Source organism: Apium graveolens, chromosome 8 (genome assembly GCF_009905375.1).
Source record: "Apium graveolens cultivar Ventura chromosome 8, ASM990537v1, whole genome shotgun sequence".
Classification (NCBI taxonomy): Eukaryota; Viridiplantae; Streptophyta; class Magnoliopsida; order Apiales; family Apiaceae; genus Apium; species Apium graveolens.
The window spans coordinates 33,203,662-33,215,924 of record NC_133654.1 but is presented as its reverse complement, the minus strand read 5'-3'; the positions used below and the strand labels follow the sequence as shown (position 1 = coordinate 33,215,924).

Genomic DNA, 12,263 nt, shown 5'->3' with positions numbered 1-12,263 from the left:
TTGTTTTCTCTAACTTGCTCAGTGCAATCACAGATGATCTGTATTGTATCCCAAACATCCTTGGCAGTTTTGCAGTTGATAATGTTGTCAAACATGTCTCCATCAACTCCATTAAACAGGATGTTCATGGCCTTTTTATCCTTCCTGACTTGTTCAATGTCAGGATCAGACCATTCATGCATTGGCTTGGGGACTGATGGCTCGTTTCCTGTTACAGCTCTCATTGGAACATGAGGGCCTCTTTCTATGCAGTCAACATAGGCCTCATCTTGAGAAAGCAAATGAAGATGCATCTTTACCTTCCAATGATGGTAATTATCTTTATCCAGAAAAGAGATCTTGACTCCAACATCCTTCTTGTTCATCTTGCTGTATTGTTTTGATCTTTAAACTCTTTGTAAGTTAAGAGCTTGCTCTGATACCAATTGTTAGTCCCTTAAGAATATGACAAGAATTACAGAAGGGGGGTTGAATGGAATTCTTGAAACTTTTTCTTGAAATAAAACGTTCTAACTCAAATATAAATATAAGTGTATTGATTAGCACAATGCGGAATAAAAACTTAAGTGAATCAAAACACAAGTAATTAAAAACAAGAGTCTTTAAAAAATTTCTGGTGGATTTGAATGATTCCACCAGAGATATATATTATATATCGAGAGAACCCTGTATGCAAAAATGCTCACAGCTGCTTATAACAAATGAACTTCTAAGACTACAGAGAAATGCTAAGAATCCTGCTTACAAATGTTTCTCTGCTTTCTTGCTTAGATCGATAGTGTCTTAGTTGCCACTACTTGGTTTATATATATCACCAAGATTACAAAGTAATAAGAGAAGATAATAAAACAAAAACTATCTAGTCTATTACAATGCTACTTCATTACTCTATTCCAGCATCTTTGAATATCTTCATAATAGCATGGAAATGGCAATGCTTCTTTGTTCTCGAAAACCCAGTTGAATAGGCTGCCACACTCCATTTGCATCCACTCGACGCATGTGACTGTGTTATCACTGTCAACAGATATTTAAATTCTTTATCCGTCGGGTTCATGATCATCCGTCGAGTTATTGATCATCCGTCGACTTCATTGTAGGTTATCCGTCGGGTAGCAAACTGGCACTTGACTTCATTTCATTTATGCAGAATTATAAGACATCATTTATGTACAATTAATGAACCTATTCTGCATATCTAGTTAAAGTCAACATGACTTGAATACTACTTACAGAATCTATACAATGGTGAATGCAGAAATGTGCTACAAACTTATTGTTACATAAGTTACTCACTCGATGGATAATAAGTCATCATCTGTCGGGACTATAATGAGTCATCCGTCGGGACTATAAATCTTATCCTTCGAGTGCTACATTATTTCACTAAGTAAGATCTACTAAGGTGTTTTGTTCATGAGATCATCAAGTACACAACATATACACAACAACTTCGGCTTTTGTAAATGGCTTGGAAAGCTTTATGGAATATGTTATATCTCGAGAAGAGTCTATAAATGAGATAAATATGCAGTGTCCATGTTTCAAATATTTAGTTTTAGTTGCATATGTTTCAAACCAAATCAATTTTAATTCAAAATCTAAGCAATCAATCAACAAAAATAAGTTTATATTTATTAGTGACATTATGTCAAACAATTTATATCCATGAAAATAGATAAATTACATTAACCAAAATATAATTTCACAAGTCATCAATCAACCAAAAAGTAAAAAGAGTAGAAACCAAACTTAATAGAAATAGTTGATTGCAACGTTAGAAGTAACCAAATTAACTAATTACAAGTTTCTGTAAAAACCTTATATGTGTAAAGTTTCATAACTTCTTTGACACACACACACACAAACATATATAAGAGTTAAACCAGATATAAATAAAGGGAAATAACAATGGTAAAGCTAGTAAAAAATAAAGAGGAGAGATATTGATCCACTTATTGGGTTTAAACCCAATATGTGGTATGTGCTTGGTGATACAAGACATAATTGGATTGGGTAATAATTGTATGTGTTGACAATTATTATCATAATAGGATTGGGTAATAATTATATGTATGGACAATTATTATTATAATCAGACTAGGTCTATTTTATTGGCTAAGTTTGGGATGGCTATATATACATAGTCATGTTATTGTTTTGATGTATGTTTAAGAGACGTGGTCGTCTTAGGCATCGTGCGGGAGATGTTTGAGCATTGGTTAGCTCAAGTATCAGTTTGAGACACCATTAAGGTGTTATGTATTGATGTATTATTGATAATTGTTTTGATTAATAATACAAGTTAGGACGTGGGTTTTCCACGTCAAATATATTATTGTGTGTGCTCTGTATTAATAAAATTGAATCTGGAAATGTGTGTGTATTTCCTCTTAACAAGTGGTATCAGAGCCAAGGTTCGAGGTACCTGATAAATTCAGTTGGAGGAAATATCGAGGTTCAATTGGTATGGTGGAGTACGTGATGGATTGCTGACAAAGTTTTGTGTGGTATGGCGGTTGACTTGCACTGTATATCAATTTGTTCTGACTCGAGATGGAAGATGAAAGGGATCATTGTAATAGTTTCAACCGTTTGATGATTGATCAACCAGGTGAAGAATGTGAATGATGCTTGTGATGTTCTTCAAAAGCGGATAAATGATTGTGAAAGTAAGGATCAGGTAACTCAATGCTGAAAGGAGGCACTCGTGGTTGATGCACGTGATTTTATGGATAGATATGCCGTTATGATAAGAATTGTGGTTTGGAGTTATTGGAGGTCACTATACAGGTCTTAGTGATTCTCAAAAGTTGGAAGAACAAGATCAATGGATTCTTGTTCGAGGGGAGGCATTCGCAAACGGACGTTGATGACTTGATTGTGCCCGTTAATTCGGTTCTAAAATTGTATTAGGTTGAAGGGGAGTATTGTTGAGTTTAAACCCAATATGTGATATGAGCTTGGTGATACAAGACATAATTGGATTGGGTAATAATTGTATGTGTTGACAATTATTATCATAATGGGATTAGGTAATAATTGTATGGGTGGAAAATTATTATTATAATCAGATTATGTATATTTTGTTGGCTAAGTTTGTGATGGCTATATATACATAGTAATGTTATTTTTTTGATATATGCTTAAGAAATGTGGTCGTCTTAGGCATCATGAGGGAGATGTTTGAGCATTAGTTAGGTCAAGTATCAGTTTGAGACACCATCAAGGTGTTATGTATTGATATAATATTGATAAATATTTTGATTAATAATACAAGTTAGGACGTGGGTTTTCCACGTCAAATATATTGTTGTGTGTATACTCTGTATTGGTAGAATTGAATCTTTAATATGTGTGCGTGTTTCTTCCTAGCACCACAATCATATACGATTAAGGATAAACAAGGAGAGAAAAAACATGGGATTGTATTGTTGAGAAAAGGGAGGATTGAGAAACTATAATAACAAAAAAAATTGTCGTTTTGAAATAAATTGGTAAAATGCATTTTTATATATTCTCTAATTTTCATTATATTTATATTTTAATAAAAGTTTCCTATGATAGTCACTGATGTGTGTGTATTTCATTACGAATTTTAATATTCACTATCCTAATTTTAAAATAAAACCTAACTTTAAAGTAAAACAAAAAGATGGTAAGTAATTAAAATGTCAAGATTGAGAATTAACATGATTTTCTCATAATCTCACGAAAAATATTATGAGACTATCGATAACTTTGGACGACGGTTCGGTGCATAGTACGGGTAAAATGCTAGTATTGATAACACCTATTAGTAACATTTTAATTATAAACAATTAGGTGGATAACACCTACTTATATATTTCCTAACATAAAAAAATTATGTACAAGAGCGAATTTTAATTGAATTTGGATTTTCAATGTATTGTTTCTTCCATTTCAATTGTGAAATGTAATTTTTTTAAAATTTTCTATCAAGTATGTATACTGTTAATAAGGACAAAATCAAAAGATATGTCATAATTTATCTCATGCAGAACAAACATATTAGCAAATGCAAATTGAAGCTTCTCGGAAACTTCCTCGAGCAAGATGCAGCTCCACTAATTCGTCCTCTTTCTCAATTTCTTTTCCTTTTTACTAGTTCAGGTTCTCAAGATAAAATTTATAGATATAAATAATGTTATATATTATTAATTTTCATCGTCAACATTAGAATCTTAGTTGACATATGCTTATGCTATGTATATTAGTATCACCAAGTGACGGTAGTAATGATACTACACATTCTTGCTTATGTATATTTATTTATTATAGACTATGTTTCATTATCGTATTTTGGTTCATTCTGCCCTAAAATTTCAACTTATTAAGCAAGTCCGATATTAAAATTAAAATGACTATAATTAAAGGTATAATTTGAGATCAAAAAATATATTTTGGTGCTAAATTAGGACTTTAACTTTTATTCTAGTTCTCTTTTACAATCAAATATTTTTGAATTTAGTGAAATTTTGTCTCTCTCTTCAAAATTTCATTTAAAGCAACCAACATACATTTAATTTATGGTTATTTAATGATTTGAAAATAATAGTTATAATTATCTTTAATCCTGAATATAGAACCAACTATTCATTTATGTTTTTATAAGAACAAGTATAGTTATGCATTTGAAGTGATTTTTTTTTCATTTCAGTCAGCTATAAGAGAAATCATAGCTATGCTTTGGACTTGCTCTTAGTCACCATTTTCCTTATAAAGTCACTAGCATTTAAACATAAATCTCTAGCACGGTTATATATCGCAGGTGCTTAAGAGTTTATCAAGGTCTTGCTCGCGCACCCCAAAATATTTTAAAATATATGCTCAATTGTAAGTTTATAAACCCTCTTTATAAGAGAACAAAATTCCCAAAATCACAGTTTCTATTTTACAATTGTGCCAACCCTTTTCTCCATCTCACAAAATTGAAATACATCATTCCAAAATTTCAATTCTTAATCTTTCGTATATTTCTCATAGATTTTATAAAACTGCTATATATACATTCCTATCATATAGACAAAAACTACCAAATTAAGAGTGACTCTTGATGGGGTTACATTTAATGGCCCTAGTAAAACTCAAGCTCTTAGCATCCACCTCTCATACAACATCGTCTTTCGCTCCATATGTTACTTGTCTAATGGGTCCATTTTTGCTTAAACTTTTCTTGAACTCGAGAACTCTATCACAACTTTACGATGATGTATCGCATGCTTCAAGGCTCCTCCTCTTTCAATTAGGCCATATAGGTTTCAATATAAGGCAAGAAGATCTCGGAGATCGGAGAAGATGGGAGAGAGCTCTCCGGATGTTTATCGAAAGGATAACCCAACAATCTTCGCAGTCTGATGAGGCTAGTAGCTTGTATGATCTTGCCATGGTAACTCTTTAACAATCATGGAATAGTATTCATGATCTTGCATGAAGAATGTAAACACATTCATAATTAAATGTTGTTTATTCAATTATCAGCTTTTTCTATTAGTTTTGCTCATCATTTCATCTACTTCACAGTTCACATGATGGTGCATATTTTGGTTTTTTGTTTTTTTCCTTGTTAGTTAGTTCATCACTTCATCTTTTTGTTTCTTTCTCTTAAAACTTTCTATAATAGTAACTTTGAAAGTTATCTCTTAGTTTAACTCATTAAAGTTTCCGTTGTACTCCCAAATTAATTAGTTGTCCACTTTTGCATGTAATTTAAGGTATTTTGACTGTATATCTCTGTTAATTATTTTTAAAATTTTCTTTTTATAAAATAAAATGTTAAGATTTAAAATTTTATTCCCAATAAGAAAATTTAAAAAATAATCAAAGGAGGTATACGGTCAAGCACCTTAAAATACGCGTAAAAGTTAAACGAGATAAATAATTTGGGAGGGAGGTAGTAACATATAACTTCAATTAATGTAATTAACTATATCCGGAGCAAAAACATTAAATTTAGGTGCTTTCTTAGAGCATCTTTAATGCAAAAGCCCAAGTACAACTTTTTTGGGACACAATTACATGCCACATAAGTAAAAGTTGGTTTTTAAGAAAAGTTATCCAACTTCCTCCAATGCAAAGCTCAAGTCCACCATTTAATATGTCCCACTTATTTACTTTATGTTTTATTTTTAATAAGTATTATGAATTAAATAATGGATTATATAATATTATTTTCCTATAATTATACTCATATTATTTAAATGATAAGAAATATTTAAAAATTAAAGACATAATTAAAAAAGATATAATTAAATTAAATTACATAATAAAAACACACATTACAAGCATAAGGAAAAAGTGCAATGAAAAATATTTTATATGAAATTAATTAACGATTATTATGAAATTGCGAGATATGCTCGATCAAATCAGCTTGTAGTTGACGATGCTTCTGTCTATTATGAATTCGAACATTATATTGATATATCTTTCATAAGGGGCAAAAGGTTCTTCCTCTAGGTTCGGTTTTGATAAACCATTTGTTGCATCATCGTAAGTTGGCAGCGAACTGAATGGTATAGCATATGTATCTCTTTCATCCTTGACAATCATATTATGTAATATGATACATGCTCTCATTATTTTTGCGAGATCTTCTCGGTACCAAAATCATGTTGGACCACGTACAATTGTGAATCGTGATTGCAGCACACCAAATGCTCGTTCTATATCTTTTCGTTGTCCTTCTTGATATTTTGAGAACAATCTTCTCTTATCACCTTGAGGACGAGGAATTGTTTTAATGAAGGTTTCCCATTCAGGATATATTCCATCTGTTAAATAATATCCCAAATTATAGTCTTTACCATTAACATTGTAGTTTACTTCAAGTACATGACCTTCTAGCACTTCATTGAATACTGGTGACCGATCTAACACATTTATATCATTGTTAGAACCAGCAACTCCAAAAAACGCATGATATATCCATAGATCCGATGAGGTAACTGCTTCAAGAAAAATTGTTGGAACTCTTTTATTTCCACTCATGAACATTTCTTTCCATGCTTTAGGACAATTTTTCCATTTCCAGTGCATGCAATCAATGCTTCCCATCATACCGGGAAATCCCCGATCTTCACCTATCTTTAGTAGACATTGTACATCATTTGAGTTTGGCTTTCGTAGGTACTAACTCTCAAATATCAAAATAACATAAGTGACAAAACTTTTTAAGCATTCAATCACAGTGGATTCACCAATACACACATAATCATCAACAACATCTGTAAATATTCCATATGCCAACATACGCATGGCTTTCATACACTTCTGTAAAGGTAATAGCCCTTTTCTTCCCAATGCATCAACCCTTTGCTGAAAATATGGATCTAAATTTGAAAGAGCTTCTACAATACGAAGAAAAATGTGTCTTCCCATTTGAAACCTTCTTCGAAATGTCTCAAGAGGATATACTTAATTTCTTGCAAAATAATCCGTCACTAGGCTATCGTGAGCTGATTCATGATCTCTACTTATTACCCTCCTTTGCATGGATGATGAGCCTTCTCCGTAAAGTTGATTCAAGAGTTTTAATCAACGTTCTTCAATTGAATTTTCAAGTAACAATTATTCAATGACTTATTCGGCCTCTGCACAGTTGTAATCCATATTTGAAAGAGTTGTAATTTTGATAAAAATTGTGTAGTATTATAATGATTTATAAAAATGATAATGAAAGAACCATGTTATATAGATAAAAGGAGTACATTCCAACAGGTTCATTACAACGGTCACATTAAAAGAAGAAAAAAATAAATACTACACTCCAACGGTCACATTACAACAAGAAAAAATAAATACTATTTTCCAACAACTACATCATCCTTGATTTCACTTCTTAAAGCAACTTGGTGTGCATCTCACATTGAGTTTCATTCATTATAGTTGTATCATCCATCGTAATCCTTAAATTTATATCCTTCTGTCGAACATCATTAAATTTCTCTATTAGATTTAATTTTCTAGTCGTATTGGCCTTCAACTCTTCGTACTCAGCTTCTATATCTTTTTTTCCTCCGGTCTTCCCTTTTTCCTTCTTAGCCACTTTTGCACCTTAAGGACGAACTGGAGATTCCATGATATTTTCATGTGTATCATCATTTCCTGATGTTGAATAAACTCCAGAATCACTTAATTTAGTGCGCTTCCCACTTCCACAACTTGATATTGGAGTTTTCCACTTAGGTTTTCTTCGAAGCTCGTTCCAACGAAATTCGAAATTTGACTTTTTCTTGTGTTTAGTTTTATGGATATCATGAGCTCCTTCAATTATGTTAGCCATGTTTGAACCACTTCTCACTACTTCTTCAGCTTTTTCGTAACACACTCCATACTTTTGAGCCCCTTCATTTATTCATTGCTTTTTTTATAGCTATCGCTCCTCTTTTGATAAGTCCGGGATTACCCACTTCACAATATTGACGAATTCAATCCCAAAAAGTTTATAGCACCGATTATAGGATCAGAAAATACATTCAACCATGCACTAATTAAGAGTTTATCTTCATTCCATTTCCATTGAGTTATAGCATCTCGCTTATTTTCGACTTCAATTAGATCATCATTGAGATAAAAAATGTTAGTAGCATTTAAAGTGGAAGCTTGTGAATGTAGAGAATTTTCATTAGTAATCGAATTTTGTTGGATTCCGAATTGTGGGTATGCATTTTGAAAATTTTGGACAAAAGGAAATTGAGAATTTTGCGGATACGAAAAATAAGGATTTAGAAGTGGAAACTGAGAATTTGGAGTTTGAGAATTATAATTCGAATTTTGTTGGTTGGAAAATTGAGAATTATCGATATTTGAATTTTGATTATATGGGAAAAAAAGAATTTGCGAACGAATATGGGTGTTGAATATTCGGGATTTGAGAATTTTGTGGGTTTAAATTTTGTGAGTTTGAAGGTGAATAATTATTTGGATTCATTTTTGATAGGATAATACAAGCTTATTTGAAGAAGTGAAAGAAGTGAAATTAGACTCAATAAAATCACAAGGTTAATATTTATAGTGCTAAAATTTTAGAACGTTAGGATTTTTAAAATTTTCAATGTTCAGATTAACGTTTATATTTTTAACATTACAATTTTCAGAAGGACAACTTTAATTTTCAGAAAAAAAATTATTATCAACTTTAATACACTAAAGTGGCTGATTGATAGATAAGTAGCATAAGATAAATAATAAAATACTACATTCAAGGGATAAAAAAGCAAAAAGAGACAGGAGTTGGTTGGCCCACCTACTCGGGCCTGGCCAACTTTTTCTTTCAACTCCAACAGTAACAAGCTAAACAGGATCCATCGCACGATATTCAACGCAGCACTCGGGCCTACGTTGAAGTTACTCCAAGTGCCTTGTTTGAAGGAGTTCTATTTGATAAAAAAATATCAGAACTTAATTATATATAACCGATTAGCTAAATTGTTTTTATTTTGTATAAACTTTTATAACATTTACACCCTTTTGAATTTTGCATGTTTCTAAATTTCCCGATTATATTGATTAATCCCAGATTAATTCTCTGCAAGTCATGTGACTGATCTGATTTTTGAAATCCGATTAATCATTGTGTATTTTTCTTAATGGATATATTATAAATAAATTATTATATATAATATATAATATATAATTTCAATAAAATTTAAGTAATTGTAAATTATATAATATGGCCTATATATATTAACATATAAATTACTACTAAAATAAGGATTTTAAAATTAAATATAATTTAAAATATAAATTGCATCCGATTTTTCCTCCGGTTAATCCCCAATTCTTTGATTAATCCTAAATCGTATCTTAACCAATCTCTTCTGATTCCCGATTTTTTTAACATTGTTTGAGTCATTAAATTGAATAAATTATATCAAAAAATTTAAATTATTACTTCCATTATTTTAAAAACTGTTTTTTTCCAAAATACAAATAGAATAATTCTTGTGTATATACATTATATCTTACACTAAATATATATGAACAAGAACCCATAATTTTATTTATGGAGTTGGAGACAAACCAACCTTGCTCTTGAAAGTTCAATTTAAGAGTTACATGAAATAATATTGTAGATAATTAATATTAATCGCATTTTTCCTAAATAAAACTAATATATACCTACTTAAATATAGAAATTTTAATTTGAAATAATTATTTACATTTGAAATAATTATTTATTGTACTAATAAAGTTTGTTAACCGTAAATTTATTTTTCTTTAATCGGATCATGAATTACCAATGCTTATTATGGGTGTTATAACTTCCTATCAACACAAATTTGTTGTATTTTGATCCCATTAATATTATTCCCTCCGTTTGTAGTTAATTTTTTATTTTGAAAATTTAAACTGGCCAAATTTTGAACTTATATAAAAAAATATCTATTTATAAAAACTTAAAGAATACATTTCAATATAAATTGTGTATGCTTTTTAGTGATATAAGTTTTTAAAATTTTGAATTATATATTAAATCAAATTAGTTTAGGCACTTTTACCCCTCAAAGTCAAGTCAGGAGTACTATTTCCAAATGTTGGGAGTAATAACTAATGTTGAAAATTATCTTAAAAAATTTATTTGGTTAAAAGGTGAAAAGTCCATTTTGAAGAGCATATCATTTAGGATTTTCTTAAATGTGACTCTCTTAATGATTCCTTTGTTCCTCTATATATAGAATTGACAATAAGTCATTAACAACTAGGTGCTTCATGGGGTTGGTACCATTGGTGGTTCCAATGAAACTGAAGCTCTTGTTCTCCACTTCTCATACATTATCGTTAACTTCCTTCATCACTTCTCTAATATCTCCATTTATGTTAAAAGTATTGTTAAATTGGAGAACTTTTCCTCAACTTTACGAAGATTTTTCGTATGCTTAGAGGTTTCCTCCTCTTCCAATTTAGCGAAATAGTTTTCGGTATTAGACAAGAAGATCTCACATATCCAAGCACATGGGAGAGAGCTATATGGTTGTTCTCTGGAAGGATTAGTCTTAACTACGTTCTTCATCGTCCATAGAGGCTCGTACCATGCATGATTTCACCATGATTGCACTATGATGATCATCAACAATGTCGATGATATGCAAATGTTTGCACATTAATATTTTTACTTAAGCAACTTCAGCTTAATTTGTGAGAGAATGCAGGTTAGGTTTTAATTATCTCTCTCCTTAATATAGTGAAAGATCATACCCTTTACTTGATTTGTACCATCTGTCCCGTTCAACTCTATACGGGTTTTTTTGAGGAACGTCTCTCTCAATTCTATACATTACAAAATAGTAAATTTTTATAATATTTAAATTCACTACTATCCATCCATACCCATTAATTTATTTCATAACACTTACTTATACATTAAATATTAACTAGCTTTATAGCCCGTGCAAGACACGTGCATGTTCTAAAATAAATGTAAAATTTTCATTGATTTTTGATTATTTTCGAGTTTTTTAAAAATTAAGTTAGAAATATTTGTTCTGAGGTTAACATCATCTATTTTTTGTGATGTATTCGTTTAGTACGTAGGAAGTTCGATTATTTTCGAGTTATTTAAAAAATTAAGTTAGCAATTATTGCTCCGAGGTTAACATTGTCATTCCCAAACAATCTAACAATAGAATTACAGAAGGGGGGGGGGTTAAATGTAATTCTTGGTTCTTTTAAAAATTAAAGAATCTACTTTATCAAAGTATATCAGTGTTTGAATATGCAAGTGTGCGAAATGAAATATGAATGTATTCAAAAAACAAAGTTATTAAGCACAAAGATTTAAGAACTTTCTGATGGATTGATCTTTCCACCAGAGATATATATTGATTGAGAACTCTGTGATGCAAGAATGCACACAGTTGCTTACAAGTAAATTTACAAAGTAAGAACTAAGAAATCCTTAACAGATTATGCCTTATCTATTTCTCAGTTCTTTTTGATCGATTAATATTTTTCTACTTGTTACTCTTGGTTTATATATCACCAAATTATATATGAAAAAGACAAACTAATAAAACAAAAGTGTCTAAGTCTAATCACATGTTTCTTCATTTCTCTATCCAGCATCTTTGTATTTCTTCAAGTGAGCATGGAAATGGAAATTCTTCTTTGTTTTCAAAATCCTTCTAATAGGTTGCCACATTCCTTTTGTATTCAATCAACCCATGTGATTATTAAGTCACTATCAACTCCTGTTTAAATTTGTTATCCGTCGAGACTCTGTTGATTATCCGTCGAGACTC

At 30.7% G+C, this 12,263-nt stretch overlaps 1 protein-coding gene across 1 annotated transcript; it reads right to left on the bottom strand.

The window, feature by feature from the left end:
* Positions 1-6,630: 6,630 nt before the first annotated feature.
* LOC141679468 (uncharacterized) lies at positions 6,631-8,305 on the bottom strand. Its single transcript, XM_074485964.1, has 3 exons — positions 8,090-8,305; positions 7,210-7,338; positions 6,631-7,107 (listed from the first exon to the last, which is right to left on the bottom strand). The coding sequence occupies exons 1-3, from the start codon at positions 8,303-8,305 to the stop codon at positions 6,631-6,633; spliced, it is 822 nt and encodes a 273-aa protein (XP_074342065.1).
* Between the last annotated feature and the right edge of the window lie 3,958 nt (positions 8,306-12,263).

What these genes read in the sequence shown, in the direction of transcription:
- LOC141679468 (XM_074485964.1), bottom strand. Translation starts at nt 8,305, where the DNA reads ATGGCTAACATAATTGAAGGAGCTCATGATATCCATAAAACTAAACAC. An exon ending in AAAATATCATGGAATCTCCA is followed by an intron (nt 7,339 to 8,089) that starts GTTCGTCCTTAA and finishes CCATATTTTCAG; the next exon opens with CAAAGGGTTGATGCATTGGG. An exon ending in TGTGTATTGGTGAATCCACT is followed by an intron (nt 7,108 to 7,209) that starts GTGATTGAATGC and finishes TGTCTACTAAAG; the next exon opens with ATAGGTGAAGATCGGGGATT.